The following is a 21,793-nucleotide window of genomic DNA, read 5'->3' on the forward strand; positions in this document are numbered from 1 at the left end:
ACAGCTGGAGAAGGGAGAAAAGACCCGCAGAGGAGAGCTAGAAGGCTGTCTCGGTAGTTCATGTGTGAGATGAGAGCTGCAAGCTGAATTAGGGTGTTAATAGAAGGAATGGAATGGGGCTACTTCAAGAGCCATGTGAAGGCAGAGGATAGAATTTAGCCATTTTCATTTGCTTAAAGCTTTGTGTCTGAAAGTGCTTTCAACTAATTATCTTTGATTCTCAATGAGGTCCGTAAATGTAGGCATTTGTTATATCCCTGTTTTACAGAGAAAGTAACTGAGAGTCCAAGAAATTAAGCAATTCCAAAACTCCTATAGCTAATTTGTGGTGAAGGTGGGGAGAGTATCCTGATTCTTTGAATCGGATGTGTGGGGTGAAGAGAAAGAAGCAAAGATAATTCCAAAGTACAAAATCTGAGACGTGGGGAAATTAAATTTTCTAGCCACAGAATTAGGAACATCAGAGGACAAAGTTAGTTTAGGAAAGAAAGTGATGGGGGTGGATTTTAAGCATGTTTGGTTTGAGCTGATGGTCAAATCACAATTGGGCCTCTTCAAAACAACAACTGAAGAAAAGGAATGGATTAAGATAAAGCAGTCGAGTGAGAAAATGTGGAAGTTACAATAGTGAGAATTGAACCCCAAGAGAATAAAGAATGCTACGGGGAAGAGAGATCAGAGAGCTCGTGGCTCTCTTAGGACATGTTAACATTTAGCATTCATAAACCAGGGAAAGAGACAAGTGTAAAAGGTAAAAGAAAAAAAAAGAAAGGCATAACAAAAGAAAAAAACCCAAGATGCAAGAAAATATACTGTCATAGAGAACCAGCAAAAGGGAAAGTATCAAAAATGAAGAGTAGGCAGCAGTATAAAGGGCTCTAGAAACACCAAAGAATTAGGAGAGAAAAAAGGTACTAACTTGACAAAGAGATTATTTGTCACCTGTGAGGATGCAGTTTCAAGGTAAGGAGCAGACATCAGATTTAAGGGGGTAAAAATGGTGGTGTAATGTGAAGGCAGTGGATTCAGTCAGACATTCAAGAGAGATTTAGTAATGAGGCTACAAAAAAACATCAAGTAAAGGTGGTTTTTTGGTTTTCTGATGTTGAGTATAGGCATAAGGTAAAGAAAAAAATGAACGGATTTTTTTTTTTAAGGTGCTTGGGAAGGAGGGAAGGATGAAGTAGAGACAGGATTGAGTAGGAAATGCAATTAACTATGCAAGGAGGAAGACTATCTTTTTATTTCAGGTACGAAGAAAGGATGAGTAGATATGAAGGCTTTAGTGAAGAGAGAGGGGAAAGGGTTAGCACCTTAATGGCTTCATCTTCTCAGTAAAACTGGGTGATGAAATACGAGATTGAGAGAGGACAGCACGGATTGGGATTGGATGGAGTCCGGGTGTGTCATGAGGATTTAACAAGAGAAGAGTGAATGAATCACTGAGTTCCCAATGGAAAGAGTGGGATTCTGATCTCAGGTGGCCTCGGCCCGCAGCTGCTCGAAGCAGGGCTTCAGTTCCCGGCCAGTGATTGAGGTCGGGTCGCGGCGGTGAGAGCACCGAATCCCAGCCGCTAGACTAGTGGTCAGCGACAAGGCCCTGGCCCTGTGGCTTTGCAGAAAAGAATCCCCACAAGGACGGGAAGTAGTGAAACAAGTGAAGTGTTTATTAGGAGGAAAAGAGTACATGTGGATAGACACATGGGGCGACTCAGAGAGAGAATCGTGCCCGCGTGGTAGTTTGAATCACTTATATGGGGCATTTCTTCCAGGTTTCCTTTGGCCAATCACTTTGATTTGCCTGGTTCTGAGTCCGCATTTGGTGTATCTCAGGGTTCTCCCATGTGGGCACGTGCATCTCTTAGCCAAGATGGATTCCAGCAAAGAGGCCTATGGGTAGATTGGCATTACTCCCCTTTTGACCTCCAAGGAGCTTTCTAGTCGGGAAGGTCTCCTTGACTTCGAGAATGAGAATATGTGGTCTCTTGTCTCTTATCTGGGCAGGGCTTGGCCTCTCCAATTTTCCTGCTATTATTGAGTTTCTTTCCACAGGGGACGAACTCCACCTGCTCCACCTGGGGCCCATCTATCTCCCGCCTCAATTCTTTGGGGCTGGGTTAACGCGAATATGTCACTTTTTTCTGCAGTAGTTGTGACAGCTTAGGGTCTGGAATAGGAAAATGTAGGAGATGAGGATTTAAGATAAGGGTGGGAGAACTTAATTTAAAGGAATTAGAGGTAGTGCAGTGCCATGAGATGGCCAGGCCTTGGAGGTGGCTGTTTTGAGATAAGATAGAATGAGCAATATAGAAGAGATAAAAGTGGATATTTTCAAAACAACTGAGGAGGAATCCTGAAGAAGAGAATGTTGAAGTTATTAAAGTTGCTGGAGGGGATAAAGTAGAGGGGAAAAACAAAGCGCAAGAAACCAGTGGCAAGTAGTCTGCACTGAGTTTCATTCTGTCCTCTATCTTCATGTTCAATCTGCTCATGAAACCATCTCTGATGACTCAAATCCAAAAGAAGACCTCTTTCCTCCAAACTCATAAAATTTACTTTTAAATACTTTCAGCACATACTTGACCTTATACTGAGTAATCAAATCTCTTGTCTGCATTTTTAGCTTCAAGTGTATTCAAGCTTTTGTATGCAGATACCTTATTTTCCCTTAATATACTTTAAATGCCTTAAGTTCAATGTTGTGTTTTACATATAGGTGCTTAAATAGAAATTTGACTGGCTGACTGAATGCAGTTATATCCATGTGAATGCGCTAACAGTCACTATAAACCAGCCATTCTCATGTGGGGCAACAAAATGCCCAATAATGGGTTGAAGTCAAAAGAGGAAAAAAGTCTCTGTGTGCTGAGTCTCTCACGGGCCATAAACTGTAGAAGATCTATGCAAGTCTATACGAACACTCGTGAATCTCCTTGTGCATCACACTTTGCTAGACATGGTAGCTCAATGCGGAACCAAGGGCAGGGCTTTGAGAGCATTCTGCCCCAGGTGCAGGTCATAAGGGGGCGCATTGTCTATAGAGAATGGTATAATTACAATAGAACTGACTAAAAAAGGTGAGATTTTTATTATCACTGTGTACCTGAAATTCTAAATTGTGTTAAAAACTTTTGCTGATCTAAGGTCTAAAGAGTTGATTCAGTCACTATTGAGCTTTACTAACATAGCATATATGTAAACTTCAACTGAGCACAGTTTTCTTACTTTTCCTTTGATGAATATTGTCTTCTACATGAAACTTAATTCAGAGAACTCCCAGTTACACGCTTGGCTCCTGACAGCCGACTCAGCTGCATGCATTCATTTATAAAGAATAAATGAATTCTTTTGAATCATGACTCCATAAGAATCTGGAGTTCCTTGTATGTGTTCAGGATCAACGGGTCTCCAACCCACATAGTACTACACGCATCTGTGTTAAAACAGTAGATTCAAAAGAAAGAACGATGGCACTATGGTTGTAAAGACAAAGAAAAAGAACTTGGGTTACTTCAATTCTATTATTGCAAAGTGCAAATCGTTCTCTGAACATGGTCCTCACTCATTCGGCAATATTCCCTCATCTGTCTTTTCCCCCTTTTTTCAAAAATACATTGTCATTGCATCTTCCCTTTTGTACAGTAATATTTGTTTTGTTTATTTGTAATGTTTTTTGCTGGTGTGATTATATCTATGAAGTTCAAAACAGGAAGGTTTTCAGTGTCTGCTTCTTTTCTGGCCATTATTATTATTCATTTCCTTTTCTGATTATGACAGAAAATAATGTTATCTTGCAGAGGAGGCAGAGGTTACCAAAAGGATCTACTCCAGATGTCAAATATCTTCAGTACACCACTGCCATGGCTATTTCAGAGTTGAACAGATATGACTTTGACCCCAAGGACAGATACATATAGTACATGTATGCAACCATGTAAACAACCACAATGTGTGCTAAAATGTGACAAGAGATGTAGCTAAAATATCAGGAAATGTCTGAGACAACACAGGAGAATGAAAAGTAACTTCTAATCTGTAGGTAGGAATCCAGAAATCTTTCTTGGAAATAATGTGAAATGGATAGTGTTTGTATAAGTAAAAATGATGAAGTAAGTGGCATTCCAGTTTAGGGGAAAACCACAGGCGAAAGCTCGGAGTAGGAAAGCATGGGATGTAGACATGGAAAGTGGTTCTCAACACTCACTGTGCATCTGACTGACCCGAAGAACTTTTTTAAAACATCCACCTGCCTGGGCCCCAGCGAGAGATTCTAAATCAGTTGGCCAAGGTGGGCTTTGACTTCAATACTTTTTTTTTAAATCTCCCCAAGTAATGTTATTTTTAGTCATGTCTGAAATCCACTGGGCTATTAAAAAAAATGGACATTAAGTGTTTGAACTGTGTGATTGAAAGATCTTTCTTCCTGTATTAAAGAATTTGTACTTAATTTAGGAGCCAATAGGGAATCACTTAATTTCATTTTATTTTACTTTTTAATTTTTATTTTATATTGAAGTATAGTTGATTAACAATGTTGTATTAGTTTCAGTTGTACAACAGAGTAATTCAGTTATACCTATATATGTATCTATTCTTTTTCAAATTCTTTTCCTATTTAGGTTATTACAGAATACTGGGCAGAGTTCCCTGTGCTATACAGTAGGTCCTTGTTGGTTATCTATTTTCAATATAGCAGTGTGTACATGTCAATCCCAAACTCCCGATCTATCCCTCCCCCTTTAAGAATACTTTTGCTTTTGGAAAATTATGTGAGTAATATGATGATTCTGTTATTCCCAGTAAATAGCTGTTCTTCACATGCTTTGGGACAATTTTCATCTTGGGCATGTATTAACTATGGTTGTACTAACTAATTATTCAGGATTATCCGTAGCACAGTTCTAGAATGAAGGCAACAGACCACTGGCAAGTCGTAAGTTTAGGTTGGAAAACAGGCAACTGCAGGACAGTAAAACAACTTCCACATGAGGAAAAGCAACCAAAACAGGATGAGTAGAGAATGTGTAAAAAAACACCCAGAAATAGAGTTACAGATGTAGAAAACAAACTTACGGTTACCAGGGTGTAAGGTAGGGGGAAGGGATAAATTGGAAGATTGGGATTGACATATAAACACTAGTATATATAAAATAGGTAACTTCTAAGGACCTACTGTATAGCACAGGGAACTCTACTCAATACTCTGTAATGACCGATATGGGAAAAGAATCCAAAAAAGAGTGGATATATGTATTTGTATAACTGACTCACTTTGCTGTACACCTGAAACTAACACAACATTGTAAATCAACTATACTCCAATAAAAATTAAAAACAAAAAACAAAAAACACCCAGACTTTGCTTCACACAAGAATTATTGCTTGGAATTCTTGGCCACACCAAAAGATAGACAAATCCATTTGAGTTACTCTTTTTAAGAAAAAAGTGACCTACAATTCATGAAGCAAAGAGACACAGCCACAAATAGGAGTCATTTATTTTAATTAGATTGCAAGTTTGACTGGCCAGGGCCCAGAGCCATTATATTGTGTTTTCCTATGGATAGGTTTGCCAAATCAAATACACGACACTTAGATAAATTTTAATTTCAAATAAACAATGAGTAATTTTTTAGCATAAATATGTCCCAGGAAGTATAGTTTTAAAAAATTACTCATTGTTTATCTACCATTCAAATTTAACTGTTGTCCTGTAGATTTATTTGCTAAATCTGGCTGAATCTGGCAACCCAGATATAAAACTGAAAGTAACCTGTGTTGAAATAACATTCAACACAAAATAAGGAGATTAGAGAATAATTTGTACTTAGAAGTATGAAAAAGAGAAAAGATTCCCTTCCTCTGGACAGTCAAAAGTGATCAAAGCTAATTATGGAAAGGTTGACCCAGTTGTATGAACACATCAGTTTCCACGAAGATCCACTGGAGACTCAAGAAAAGTTAAAGTTCAATATTTTTTCTTCCACCCACTTTTCAAGAATGCTCCTGATTGTGGAGACTGTAGAGAAGCATTACCCTTGCCGTTCCAACTGACCAGTAACGTCACCAGGGACCTTGTTAGAAACACAGAGTCCCGGGCCTCTCCCCAGACCTGCTGAATCAGGATCTGCATTTTAACAAGATCCCTTGTGATTTGTATGCAAGTGTGAGAAATGCAGATTTCATTCTATAGTTTCCAAAAACATGCTCTAGAAGGTATAGGATCCATAGCTCCCCCCCCCCACCCCGCCCAGGGCTCAGGGAGTGTGTGAGCAGGGTTTCCTCCATCACAATGAAGAGAGACCTATACTCTGAGTGATTCTGTTTGGGCTTCCAGGTAAAATTTCATTGGAACAAAGGATCTACGGCTTAATTTTTTTTTTTTAATTAAAAAAGAAAAGAAAATCTTGAGAAAACAATCATCCAGTTCATTTCATTTTTCAAATGGGGAAACTAAGGAACAAAACATGGGACTGTGCCTGAGTCTTGTGCTGGGAAGTGACAGGACCAAGGTGCTGTCGGTGCCTCAGGGTCCCAGCCTCTTTCCACTTCCTACTGTGTACTGAAGAAATACTAGAAATTTCAGAACAACTGCTTGTCAAACGCCATCAGGCACCACAGGTGTCTTCTAGCTGGGCCTTGAATTTCAAAATTAACCCCTTGTCTTTCACACTCACACCTAGTAACTGCCTTTCAAGGGTTCATCTAACCCATAAAAAGCACTCTCCGCTTTGCTCTCCGAGCTTGAAGACAGGTCTCCAGCTGCAGTTTTGTTTACACTGCTAATGGAGGGTACCCTGCAGGTTTGTTTGTGGATATTTCAGCTAATTATCTTGCCACAGACCATTGAGACAGATCTGGATGACTGTTCAATTAATAGTTCTGAAGGAGTAATTAGGGAGAATATGTGCTTTCACGGCCCACCCCAGTGCCAACATATCAGTGTGAACATTTACTTCTGAATTTGATTAATCGCATAAATAATTCTCAGAAATGAAATTAGAGATCAGCCACGCATTACACCCAGTCATGTTTTAAGGCATGACACCCTGAATCTCTGTAATGAATTAACATTACAGTCTGGTTTGAATTTTTCAATTTTCAGCATATATCCTGCTCTGTTAGCACATGACCCTGTGGCCCCCGTCAGTTTCTGTAACGATTTGAATTAGCCATTCTAAAAAGAACACAGATTTGGACATGTCTAGGCCTCAAGAAAAAAGTATTAAATGCTGGGTTGTGACCTGTCCGTCATACTTCATGGCAGAGCCAGACATGATGCCCATTCTTTGTCCATTGGACAGACGTCTCATATTATAGCACCAACCTTAAAGATTGTTCTGTGAGAGCTAAACATTCAGTCATTCTGTGGAAGTCACAGAACTGCCCCCTTTTTTCATTTATATAAGGAAATCTCTGAACAATTACAGATTGACCTAGGAAAACAACTTCCGTTAGGACTAATTTACATAGATTTCCTTTAAATTTAGGGATCCTAAAAGTCAGTGGAGGAAGAAGGCAGGAGGCACAATGGTCAGGAGAACCACGACCCAGAGGAGGTTTTTTTTTTGGTTTTTGTTTTAATTTTTATTTATTTGTTTATTTTCTTATGGCCGTGTTGGGTGTTCGTTTCTGTGCGAGGGCTTTCTCTAGTTGCAGCAAGCGGGGGCCACTCTTCATCGCGGTGCACGGGCCTCTCACTATCGCGGCCTCTCTTGTTGCAGAGCACAGGCTCCAGACGTGCAGGCTCAGTAGTTGTGGCTCACGGGCCCAGTTGCTCCGCGGCATGTGGGATCTTCCGAGACCAGGGCTCGAACCTGTGTCTCCTGCATTGGCAGGCAGACTCTCAACCACTGCGCCATCAGGGAATTCCCCTGAGGAGTTTTAAAATAATTTTTCTCTCCAGTGTTCAAGTCAGTTATCTCAGGGAAGCAAGCATAAGGATCCTACAATTTTAGAGGACAAATCCTCAGATATCATTTTACAGATAAGGAAACAAAGGCCCAGAGAAATCAAGTGATTTATTTTTGATCATATAATTGATTTGTGATATGTGAAAGCATTCTAGAAAGGAAGCAGAATTTTGGTAAATTTATTACTCTGTTTGGTATTTTTAGGGCTAGAATTGAGATATCAAGGAATTGTAAAACAATGTAAAATCGGACCAAATGTTTAAAACCCCAGTTGCATGACGTTTATTAGATTTCATTGTAAATTTTAACATATTATTATGGGAAATACCCTCTATTTTCATCTGGTCAAAAACTCTAGGAGCAAATATAAAATTTTCAGTTTTGCACAAATAAAATAGGAGTCTTGAATAATTTTGTAGTTGGATTATACCTATTCTATCTTGCTCATCTTTAGAATGCTTATTTGAGCCCTTTATTAAGTCTTACCTCAACGTATCCTTTTCCCCTGAAATGGTTTTTATCTCCCATGTGGAAACATGTTTCATACCTTTCTTTGGTCATATTTCCTTCAACATGGCATCTAGCACCATGTTAGACATTTCAGGTGTTTTTAGTAAATAATTTGTTCGTTCTCTTTGGCCCAATAATTTTATTCCCATCAGGTTAGCAGCAAAAGTATTCACTGTAACATTATTTATTTTATCAAAAAATCTGGAAAAAAATCTCAGAATCAAATTGACTATATAAATCATATTGAGTTATAAGTAGTTTGCTCTACAGACACTTAAAATAATTTTGTAGAGGGATAGTTCATAAATTTTTTCGTGCTCTTAATTGGAAATAAAGGAGTCCATAAAAGAGTATTTGCAATGATTTAATGTTTCTAGAAATGCATATAAGTGATGTACACTGATAGTTGAACCAAATTATGTGTGGGTAGTAGGATCTCTAGTGATTTTAAATCGTGTTGGGGTATTTATTTTTTCTACAATGAGTAGTGGTAAATCAAAAGAAATTTTCTTTAAGGATATGCAGTTAATTCAGAAAATAAGTCTGTGCTGTGTTAACAGAGGAAGCTTCATTGTCCAATATTTTTGTACTTTCAATTTTGAAAACCTCTGTGATGAGTTCACAAAGAATATGATAAACATTATCAATAATCCTTCAGTCTTTTCACCTAAGAGAATTATTAACTTAGTAATTCTGACTTATTAACAGAATGCTGAAGTTGTTGGTAATGTTATAGTTGAAGATTGAAATAAAAATAGAGCCATGTTCACAAATCTCAGATAGGTTATACACAAACTACTGAATTTTAAGAACTAATTTCTATAGTGGGGAGAATTAACTTTGGAAGTAGACAGATCTCATTTTAAATTTTGGATCTGCCATTTGCTAGCTTTTTAGGTTTGTGCGAAAGGTAAATGATTGAGTTGTACACATTAAATGAGATAGTGTATGTAAATTACCTGCTAACTGCATGAAATACGGTTAAGACCTTAATAAAATATAACTTTCACAAGCATCATCATCAACATTCTCATTAATGGTGCTCCTTTTTATTTTTTTTATTGGATAAATTTGAAGTTGTGTAAATTTAAGGCATACAGCATGTTACTTTGATACATTTATATATTATGATATGGGTGCTGTCGTAATGACATTAATTGCATTACATACTTATAGTACAATATTATTTAATACCCATTACAAGCGTATACCCTTAAATACCATCAATCTTATCTCCCCACCCCCCATTCCCTGGTAACCACTGTTTTACTTTTTGTTACTCTTTTAGGTTTGACTTTTTTAGATTCCACACATAAGTGATATCATACAGTACTTGTCTCTCTCTGACTTGTCTCGCTTAGCATAATGTGCTCAGGGTCCATCCATGTTGTCACAAATGGCAGGATGTCCTCCTTTCTTATGGCAGAATAATATTCCACTGTGTATATACCACCTCTTCTTTATCCATTCATCCACTGATGGACATTCAGGTTGTTTCCATATCTTGGTTATTGTGAATAATGCTGCAATAAACATGGGAGTGCATTTATCTCTTCAAACTCCTGTTTTCATTTCCTTTGGGTATATACCAGAAGTGGAATTGCTGGATCATCTATTTTTAATTTTTTGAGGGACTTCCCTATTGTTTTCCCTAGTGGTCGGACTAATCTACACTCCCACCTACAGTGTCTAAGGATTCCCTCCCATTCCATCACATCCTAGCTAGCACCTGCTGTCTGTTGTCTTCTTGATGATAATCCACACTCCTTTTTAATGGTCACCTGTAACACAGTGTCTTTATGTGCTGAGTTGTAAATTTGTGCTGCTTCACAGGGCTGTACTTGCCTGCTGGACCCACAGGCCAGGTGGGCCTTGGAAGGTCGGGCTTCAGAACAGACTTAGTGGTGCTGCTTCACTCAGAGAAAGACAACGGCAGCTGTGCCTTAAGAAGCCCAGTTGTGCCTTAAGAAGCCCAGTTGTGAAGTAACTGAAACCAGAGTGGGGGTTATAAAGAGTGAGCCTATTGGCATTTTCCCACAAACAGGAGTGACCATAAATTACAGGGTCCATCTCCCTAGAAACGATTAGTATATTTCCATTGATGATGATTTTTAGTTCCAACAAAGACACACTATTTTGCCCTTTAGCCCTCTCAGTTTTACCTTCTTCTCTTGGAAAGTAAAGATAATTGAGTTTCACTTACATCATGGGACTTAATCAGCTAATAAATATAAAGTATTCTAACCACATAATGTTATATAGACAGTACATAATATTATTAGTAGGCAGGATGCAATGACTGTGATTGGTATTTTTCCAGAAGGTGGAGCTAATAGTCATTCATACCTGATGTGAAAACTCTTTTACAGCCATTAATCATGACAGTGGAATGTAATTGGCAAATCTAGAAAGCTGCTAAAAGCCTGTATATCTACACTGATATTTAACATTTTTCACATTGAAATGCTTTAGATAGAAATAAACTTCCTTTAATATTTATTGTTTTATTTACTCCAAAATTGCAAGCACTCTGATAATTGGAGTAACAGTTCCTAGTGTCACTGTGGCCGCAAAATGCCTGTTAGTGTCTTCTGCTGCTGGAACTTAATAATTCATTTTAGCACTTCTATTTGTAAATCACAGAAGGTTTGTTTGATGGACCTAGTGCTGGGGAGAAGTGTCAATACAAATAACCTGTATTTTAGGACCAGTGTCTACACGTGCAATTATTTACATAGGTTTGAGATTGTCTGCGCCCTCTGATGTTGGATTCAGTTTTCAGGGCACGACATCTGTTAATTTTCAAACACAAAAGTCATCTGTGGGAAGTCTTAGGTTAATAAATAAAATCTTAAGGTATTAATGTGATCGATCTTTTAGTTTTTGTTTTGTTTTGTTTTGGGGTTTTTTGTTTTGCTAGGAAGTCTAGCACCAAATTTGAAGCACACTTTTAAGAACTGTGTAGAATTTTATGGCCTTAAGTTTTTGAGTGAATTAATAAGTGAAATGAAGTGATATCATTATTAACTTCCAGAGACGAGAAAGTGCCAGTGGCTATACATTAAGAAAACTTGTTTTTTATGACCGTTCACTTTTGCTTAGTAATATTTGGACACTTATGGAGTCTTTTAGACATAAATATGCATAAGGCATAAACCATGCCTTTGAGAAGCTCTCAGTCCTATGGGGGGAGGTATGGCCAAGGGACTGTCACCTGGGAGGTGCTGGTATTGCCATAATGGAGAGTGCTTTGAGCGTGTATAATGCCAACCGTGGCAGTAATGAGATCATTTAATATGTTACTAAATTTAAATCAGAAGTTCATCTAAAATATTTGGCAAATATATTTCTCTTATGATATGACCATCGCCCTGGTGTTCACTATTTTGCATTTTCTGTTTTAGAGACGCCCAAGCAGATGGCCTGCGATGAAGTTTCGAAGAGGGTCTGGCCATCCTGCCTATGCCGAAGTTGAACCAGTTGGAGAGAAAGAAGGTTTTATTGTATCAGAGCAGTGCTAAAATTTCTAGAACAGAACAGCACCAGTGCTGGCTTACAGGTGTTAAGACTAAAAATTTGCCTATACCTTTAAGACACACACACACACACACACACACACGCACACACACCCACACACAGGAGCCCTAAGCTGCTGTAGTCAGAAGGAGATGAGATTTCTGGACAAGCCCAGCCCAGGAAGGGTTAAAAAAATAAAAACCCTAAAACTTATAGAGGATACTCGTTACCACTGAACATAGACTTCCCTAGTGGAATGACCTCTATAGTTCACTCAGCACGTCTCCTGTGGACTTCTCAGAAATATGACAAGATTACAATGCTGTTGGCTTAAGGTGCAGGGTTGCAAAGGGATCAAGACAAAAAATAATAAAGCTTTAGTTCACGAGGGATCTACACCTTGGTTCAAATATTCTTCTCTGGTAACTGTGTTCCACAGCCTGAACCCATTCACTCAAAAGAGCAATGATGAATATTTCAGTTTGCTGAGAAAAGGAGCTGATGCAGGAGCAAAAACAAACACAAAATAAGAGGTTTTTCTGTCTTTTCACCAGACATGTGGCTAAAGGGTTTTGTTTTTCTGGTCTAGACCCACCTGTTCCAACAAGTTCATCACTTTACAGGATGAATCTTTTACCTGTCCTGGAGGTTCCGACTCCGCCTCCCTCTTCCTTGTTCTGGTTGCCCACTCTATGAGCAGTGACAGAATTGCAGCCTTTTAGCTGAGTGTGAGGAAGGAGGGAGAGGCAAAGGAGGCTTCTGGTTCCCCTGCCTCAGAGTTAAACATCTGACTTGTTTTAAGAAGTATCGCCTCCACCGCCCACTGTGAAGTCCTATGAAGCCACAGTTGCTCTTGGCTGAAGGAAACAAAAGGAAACAATCCAAAGAGTTCCTTAATTGTTTTTGAAACAGAAATGTTAAGGGATTCTAAACACATGGGGTTTTTGTTTTCGCTTTTTACTTTTTGCCGTTTCAGTCCGAAAGGCCCATTTCATTGTCGATTCCAATCTAAGAAGGCATTCAAGGCAGCACATCCCTGGCGATAAAAAGAAGGAAAGAACCCTGCTGAATCACACAGTAATTTTCTTTAAAGCACATAGTGGTTACATAAATATATATATAAATATATTTTTGTTTATAACTAACACAAGGCAGGCTCTTGTGACTCAGTGCATTTTGTCATCACGACAAAACAAATGCGAGATGCATTACTGCATACTTCCATAGAGTTGTAAAATAATCCTTAATATTAGAATATTTTTATGTCACTTAGCGGAAGTGGTTCAATTAGTTGCGGTGCCAATCATTTTCCTGCCTATTTGATCCGCTCTCCCACTCATATCAACCCCTTCCCTCCCTGGTGAAATAAAGCAGATGCAAAAAGCTCCTTAGGTGGATCTGTCATTTGCCCCATAATCACAGGCCAGATTTTGAAACCTCCCCATGAATGAAGACAGGAAAGTCATCCCTGGAGGAGGAAAGTGGTTAATATATATACTGAGCTCCTAAAGTTTAAATTCAGGTACTGTGTGTACAATTTCATCAACATCTCGACCCATGAAACTTACGTCTTGTGCCAAGAAGCTATTGGTTTCTGTAGGGTACAGTGTCCAACATTTGCAGATTCAGGTGTCAAGAAGCAGAGATGTCTCGTAAGCAGCACTTTACTACCCACTTAGCATCTATACACGTGTCTACATCGAATGACATCAGTCCACTAACAGAGTATCCTATTTTATCATCACAATTGTCTGATGTAAACTCCTGCCATTTTCCATCAAGTATATTTTGCTTTACATTTTTAAGTACCTGATGAGGGTGATAATTTTTTCCTAACCTGCTTAGATAATAATTGCAAAAAAATTGGCAAGCAAGGTGATTGAAGGTTGTGACGACAATCTCTCTGCTATAGCTACGTTCAGTTTATAGGAAATAACCCAACTTATTTCTTGTGGAGTAGGTTTGGTCAGTTAGCAATAACCAAATGACTTGCCAATGTAACTGGTGCAACGGGTACTCTACAAAGACATAAGGAACACATAGACGATTCCTTCTAGGATAAGATGATGCTTCTTTCACTGGCTTTTGTGTTAGGTGTGGCTTCCAATAGGGGATGATTGACAGTTATATAAGTCGTGCATATATATATATATCCAACTCCTTTTGCAATTCTTTGAAGTAGTAATGTTATCTTTATTCCTTTCGAAGCTCATCTTCCATTTTCAATTCAAAAACATCGACAATTCTGTAAAATAACGTAAAACTCTGAATTGTTCAATGAACTAGAGCACCCAGTAATAGGGAAAACTTTTCAGAAGTAAAAAGGCTGCTGAAGTGTGGAAAAACTTCCCAACCAAACCCAAGGTTAAAGGTGGTAAGACGTTTCTGTTGTTTATGAATCTTTTAGTGGTGAGGAGAAAGGCTGGCTGAATCCCTTTTTTTCATGAAACTTTCATTCTACTCTGTATCTCTGGTTTGTTCTTTGTGCCCATTTACTGCAAAGGAAGAGCAGACATACACAAAGTTTCTGGAAAGTCAGAATGAACTCTGATGCTTTGGACTTTACATATACTATGTATTAGAAAGGGTGCATCTGTACATTACTTAATATATTATGAACATAGTAGAGAGAGAATAAAAATAATTTTACAAATTAAGAATAGCAAAGGAACACATACAATGTTCTGGAGAAATATATAAATGGTGCTACAGAGGAAGTTAGTTATTTCATCTTAATTATTTGTAAAAACATTTAGTGAACAGGTAAAGGTACTAAAAGTCAAGAAAAATATCTTAAGCCAACACTTGACCACAGTGTTGGTTTGTTTATGACAGGTTTGGACTTCAAGATATACTAACAACTAGAAAACTAAAGATAAATAATAAAGTACAATTTATCCCCCATTATTATTTTAGTTTGAGATACCTAGGGCAGTTGCTCATCTCTCTCACAGGGAGCTTCTAGAATGTGCTGTCCAATATTATACCCATTCGCCAAGTGTAGCGCTTTAATTAAAATTCAATAAAAATAAAAATTCAGTTCTTCAGTCACACTAGCCCTATTTCAAGCACCCAGTAGTTACGTGTGGTTCGTGGCTACCATATTGGACGACACAGAACACTCCTGTCATTGCAGAAAATTCTACTAACACTGCTGTAGAGGTCTTTCCTTTTAACACCCTCCCCTTGAAGAAAAGGAGGAGGAGAAGAAATAGATTTGACAGTTCCTGGGCCTACCTAAGTGTTTTTGCTCGCAGAGAGGCAGCATAGAGTAATGAAAAGAATCCCAGCTGACACAGCTTTGAGTCTCCACTATGTTATCTTGGGAAAATCACTTTAACCGCCATGAGTCTCAATTTGCAAGTTTGGAAAATAAAAATATTTTTGTCCTGTCTTCCTTGCAAGATTATTATTATGTAGATTGACTAAATGTATAGACTTTTAAAACTTTATGTCAACAGAACCCATATAAAGCACATCTGTTAGTCCAGTACCAGCACAGATTTGTATTCCAAGGGAAAAAAGTCCATCAATCCTAAAAGCATTCAAAGACAATCAAATCAATACAGTTCTTGAGAAAATGCCAAAGGAGAATCCGCTCAAACCACACAGAACTGCTTAAATTCTTTTTTTCCCATATTAATATTTTCTCTTAGTATTTCCTCTGCATGACATCAGCCTCAACTATCCCTCCTCTCCCACAACAAAGTCCCTGTGTGCATCCTTCCTCTGGCTCAGCTCTTCATTGTACAGAGCCACTGAGCCTCTCTAGTTCCTTCTGATTTTCCAGTTTACTCTTCACAACAAAGGGAATCTCAGGAACTGACCAGCAGGCTTCTCTTTAGAAGAAAGTACCTCAAACAAATGATTTCAAATATGTGTTTTATCCCTGTAACACAAATGTAAGGGGCTGTCACATTAAAATATAAAAATATGTGGAACTTAATTTTAAATGTAAAAATTTGCAAATGCACACTATATGAAAGGAATAAAATAAATTTAAATGTTGCTAATAGGTAGATAATATATATTCTCAGATTAGTATGATTTATTAGTTTTGGCAAAAAATTCTTATGTTCTTTCCTCATTCTGAGGGAGTATAAATTTGGTAATGCCCTTAGTGTCTATAGCCCAGGGCAAAAAAAAAAAAAGTTTTGCTGGAACCCATGCCTTGGTGGAAGACACTTCCATGATAAGAAATTAATATTTAAGTAAGACTAACTGAAACATAGATGCTATGGTTAAGGCTTCTTCCTCCTATGAAATGTTATTTTGCTTTGTATTTCTTCCAGCATTTTTTAGATATTTTATTATGATGTGTTTTATTAATTCCCAAAGATTGCTCTTGTTTTTACTTTCCCAGCCTCCAGCTTTTAGCATCCGCATCTATATGCCAGAACCACTGGAGGTCATCTAATCCGACCTCTTCATTTACAGATCAGAAAAATTGAGGCCCAGAGAGATATAGTAATTTTCCCAGCGTCAGAACTGGGTCTTGAACTTAAAACTCCTGACTGGTTGTTTTTGTTCCAGTTCCCTTTGCCTACACCCCTTCATCAGCATTTAAGGCCAACCAAGCAGCTTAGATGGCACACTCTACCTAAAAGCAAATTTTATTTGCTATACTGACTCTCTGTTCTGTCTTATATAGAGAACATTGGACCAATATTCCTCCATCATGTGGCTGTCTTAAGAATGGTACCATTTTATAACAACCAGTAATTTCAAGTTCTGGCTATTTCAGAGTCTTTATTTGGTTTTGCACGTCCCTTTCTTTCACTCCTCCCTGTGGCCACCTAAGTTAGCAATACTATCTTGTGCCATATAAAATTGTACTGCCTTTGTTTCATTTCTTCCCAGATGTACCTGAAAACTAATAATCTTCATAGCAGGTTTTCTTACTAAATTATCATAATTCATTTGAACCTAAGAAGCTTTTTTGAGCAAATATTATGAGGTCTGTGGCATGATATATTATATACTCCTATTTCCTTGTGTTTGTAGAGCACTTTACATTTTACAGAGCACTTTGATTCATTTCTTTATTTGTTCATTCATTCAACCAGCCAATTCACTTAAATATTTGTTGAGCACCTACCAGAACCAAGTTCCTGTGCTAGATCTTGTGATATACAGTGATAAATACAAACAATAAGAGATCAGGCATGTCCACTGATAATTGTAATATGGTGAAATCCTCAAACACAACTTTGCAAATTGATAGGATCACTATTACTCTATCCAATTTCCAGTTCCAATTTCTATTCTACTTAGATAGGGAACTCTCAAGTATTGGCCTGAGGAACGTTTCTGAAATATGATACATCACTGCCCATCTCTGCTGTTTGCTCTGTTTCAAAGGATGTGTTAATTTCATTTATAAGAGGAACAGTTGCTCAACCAAAATTGTCCCAGACCCAGGAGGACTTTCTAGGTCACTTAAATTCTTCCTGATCAGGTGTTATAACAGTTCACTATCTTACTCTAATATTTCTGTTGTGGCTTTGTGAATTACCAGCATCATCGTTTCAAGGTCTTCCAGAAGCACCAGTAGATCAAAGAAACATTTGCACTTTAGGTGTGTGTGGTTGTTTGTCATTCGTTAGACTGTCTCAGGTTTTCTCAACCTCAGCACTGTTGACATTTTGGGCCCCCTAATTCTCGATGGGTGATGGGCTGGTGGGAGTGGTCCCTTGCATTGTAGGGCGTTTGGCAGCTTAACAGGCTTCTGTTGACTACATGCCAGTAGCTCACATACACACACACACCCCAGCTGTGAAAACGAAAGATGTCTCCAGACATTGCCAAATGTCCTCTGGGGTGAGATTGGGAAAACTACTGAATTATCTAATGAATAAAATATATCAGGAGGAAAAAAGAAACGTTTCTCTTTCTCTTGTCACTTAATCTTCATTATAGATAGGTTTTTTTATTAATAATAAGACAGCATCAGAAACTCTTTGAATTAGAAAGGACTATAAAAGTCACTAGTTCAACCACAACCCAACATCATCTTTATCTATTTCTCCATCTCTCAGTTTTACAAATGTATTGAGAAATCAGAAGATTGATTATCTCTGGAACTTAGGAATTTACTTTCTCATGGTGAGAGATAAGGCTGTTTGGTGTTTTTACTTTGCCCTGAAATAGCTGCTGCAATGATTTTTGCTTCAGTTGGGGACTTGGTGTCATACAACTTCAGTTTCTCAGAGACTTGGAGGAGTTTTCTTTTGGTTATTTCACATGTCTACAGATCTTGCTCCAACATCCTGCTTTCAAAATGTGCATAGAAGTTGATGTTTGGTACATCTAATTTTAAGTATATCTGCATGAGCTTTCTATTTCTTTTTTTTCTTGAGTTTTCTATCTCTGATATTGATTTTTTATTGCCCCTCTCTGGGAAGAAAATTTGACTGTCCCAAGTAATCAAAAGTTGGAAATGTCCAAATGTCTAAATATGTCAAGCCAAAGTTCCTGCTGATTTAATGTGCCTTATTTCAGCTTTCCTGTAATTTCCTATAAATAACCCTGTGTTTGTACTTGTGTCTGTGCTGCACCAATTGGAAAACTTGGTGAAGTTATAAAAGACAACCCCTTAAGAGTATCTTAGAAATAACAACAAACCCCCAACTGGAATACAGGTCTCCCTCTACTCCTTTGCTAAAAGACCAACCCAGACTTTGGAAACATTCTTAATTATTTGCTACAAGTTGCTAATATGCACACAGGACTAAAAGCCTTGATTAGGAAGTCCAAGGCTATAAAATACTGACAAGCACATCCAGAGTGACCTCTCCCAAGACCATCACAGAAATCAGAAAACTCCAACCGAGGAGATCCTCAAGTGTGTATGTGAATTCCTTCTCTACCACTGTCATACCAGACACTACGGTAACACTTAAGGCTTTGATTAAGTTGATCTTCCAATTTCAACTTAAATTGCAACGTATCTGCCTAATTAATGCCTGGCATACCTTTTAAACCATCCAATTATTGCAAAGCAGTAAGATGATAATTGTTCAAGTAAAATAGCCTAAATTCTTGAATCGATTCTCCATACAGAGTTATGGAGCTCATCATCATTGGCTTTTCAGTGTTAATTCTTGTTAATTTCCAGATACTGTCCACACTGAAAGAGTCTATGTTCTTTAAATTCAGAATAAAAAGCTAGAAAAAAATTAATGCAAATCATATGCTGGTGCTCATCTTTTTCTAATTTCTACGATTTATTAACATCTGAGAATTACTTTAATAAAAAAAGCCTCTCCTAATGGAATAAAGTAAAAAAATTTTGCCTTGGCAGAAAGATAGTGATATATTCATTTTGATTCCAGTTGAAAAACCTCAGTGACTTCTCTCATTACCACTGGAGTATTGATTTTTTTTTTTTAAAAAGTCTGGCTCTTCCCTAGCATTACAAATATATATATATATATTCATGACCAAAATATCACTTACTAATCATGCAGCTGTAAACCTTTCGTGCCTATCAAATAGATACATAGCATGAAACTAATTTTAGACGTTTGTTATGTGGGAAGAGGTATAGGAGTGGGTGGATGGGAATGATTCATGGGAAAAGTAAAGATCAAAATATGCTATCAAGCAGAATTTTCAACTTCTTCAGAGCAATGTGCAAATAAATATTCAATGAAGACCACCTCAAATTTAAGTGGTCCAGACATTGAGACACTGGGGCACAGATCCTGTAAGTTATGCTAAGAAACATATGACATCCAGAAGGTAAAGTTGCCCTCATTTAAGCTAAAACTCAGCCATCATCCACCTGTACCTCTTCTAGGGCTCCAATCCTAAAATCATTAAGGCTTTTGCTCTAGGGAATTGGGTTACTTATGTGCAAGTAATGACCAAAAAGAGACTTTTTGCTTATCCCCCTCTGACTTACAAGGCATGACCATGTTCTTTGAATCCCTTATACCAGAGACCATGAGACAGCCAACCACACACAGGGAATAAAATACAATAAAAAATATAAATAATTTTCCTGAGGAAAAGATAAGAAGGAGTACTGTAATCTGTAGACCCGGAGCTGGATCTCTGTGAAGTTTAACCATCTTGGGACCCAGACTCCATCCTATTGTCTAGACTTTGTGGTCATGCCTAAGCAACCATTTTAAAGCTAGTTTGAACAAAAATATACTCGAGTGTTATAGTTTTAGCAGGGAAATAAAAACTCATATGAAATGTCTTCCACCAGGCTACTCTGAAAATACCATCAAGTGAAATCAGAGCTTCCCTTGCTGAAAAATGTTAAAATCATTTTCGGGAAATGAATTAAGTTTCTTTAGACACAAACACTTTGTGTTTATTAGAACTAAATCTCAGGGCCCTAGCTGAGAAGGGGGAAGTCTTTTCATTGGTTGGTCAAAACAAATCTCTCATTTGCCTCATTTGAGGCATTTGGACAGTGCCTGGGAAGTACATTATTTTCAGGGGGAAAAAGAAACAGCCTTTTTTTTGCATGCCAGCTGGGATCATGGGAACTTCCAGTGCCAGGAATTTACTACTGTTTCTGGTAATTCTGCCTGTAGTCAATTGAAACGTTGAAGGGTGAAAGGAGGAGAAACCGGGCACCCGGAGGGCTGTCTGTGTTTCGGGCCAGTTGGACCAGCGCAGAGAATATTTGTAAATGCATTTCGAAGTGGATATAATTGTAGCCTTTGTCAGAATCACAAAGCTCTCTGTGGAGCTGCTGAAAGAGAACACTGGGGGGAAAATCCGACCCTCTACACCCAGTCACCCCAAACAAAAGGGAAGACGGTGGGTGAGCCCGTCACATTGCGAGTTTGTTTCTGTTTTCCACAGCCCTGGACTTCAAATCAAGGACACGTCTGCCAGGTGAAGGTTAATTTTGCTGAGGTTTTCCAAAACTTCATTTAATACTTGGAAAACTGAGCATTTTGAATTTACTCCAGTCCTCCGGGCATCATTCCTATTTCCTTTGCCATGTCAATGAGACATCGGAGACCACATTTTTTCATGGTAAAATAATGTTCGCATACTTCATGATGACCTCATGCTTGACATACCTGAACCTGCAAATGTAAAAACGATTGTATCTGAATTTGCACTGATGGTGTCTGATAGCAGAAGACCTTTACTGGAATCCTCTGTTTAAGTACAAAAATTCAGATGCTACATACTTCTGCAAGCTTCTTGATTATTTTCACTGTAAGATTAATTATCTAAGTTTGAATGTATTTCCTTACAGTCTATTAATTTGCCATCTATCTTTTACTTGGGGATCATTATGATTGCAATAATTCATTAAAGTTCTCCTCACACAGCTTCTTAAACCAAGTTTTTCTGCATTTCTTCTGCTTACAGTATGTGGGGAATCTTGTTTTGTTTTGGTTTTTTTCCTAGTAATAATTTTGTAAGAAAGCCAGGGTATCGACTGCCATGGTGACACAATTCATCTTTTAAGGTCTGGAAGCTGGTGGTGACCAAATGCTATGTGTGTTCTCTCTGTCAATTGCAATTTTCAGAATTAAATCATGTTTTCTTTCACTTTCAGTTGGAGTTAACACGTCTGGGATTTTTAGAAGGGGGAGAAGGGAGCAATTTGTGTAATACTGCTGTCATATTTGACTACATATTAAAAACAATAAATGATCATTTTGTTTTAATTTCTTAAACATGTTTACCCGTGTCTTTCGATGTATTTTTGTTTCCTTTCCACCATTAGCTTTTGAAACATTTTACCTGTTGTGGAAGAAAATCTACCTGCAGTGACCAGAGCCGCAGGCTAATGACAGGGGAGAAAATCCTTTTGTTTCTAAATGTGCCCAAGTGTGGGACCGATACCAACTAGAGTGAACTATAGAAAACGG

The 21,793-nt window shown here is 38.0% G+C and overlaps 1 protein-coding gene across 4 annotated transcripts in view; it reads left to right on the forward strand.

The window, feature by feature from the left end:
* Nucleotides 1-21,598, forward strand: part of PLXDC2 (plexin domain containing 2) — a 416,967-nt gene extending 395,369 nt beyond the window's left edge. For all 4 annotated transcript variants that reach the window (XM_082449772.1, XM_082449774.1, XM_082449773.1 and 1 more), the window contains exon 15: nt 11,828-21,598. In XM_082449772.1, the coding sequence (XP_082305898.1) occupies nt 11,828-11,944 (117 nt within the window). In that variant the 3' untranslated portion in view covers nt 11,945-21,598. The remainder of the gene's footprint in view (nt 1-11,827) is intronic.
* Nucleotides 21,599-21,793: the final 195 nt, after the last annotated feature.

The sequence above is a fragment of the Balaenoptera physalus genome, assembly GCF_965194825.1.
Source record: "Balaenoptera physalus genome assembly, chromosome: 2".
NCBI lineage: Eukaryota > Metazoa > Chordata > Mammalia > Artiodactyla > Balaenopteridae > Balaenoptera > Balaenoptera physalus.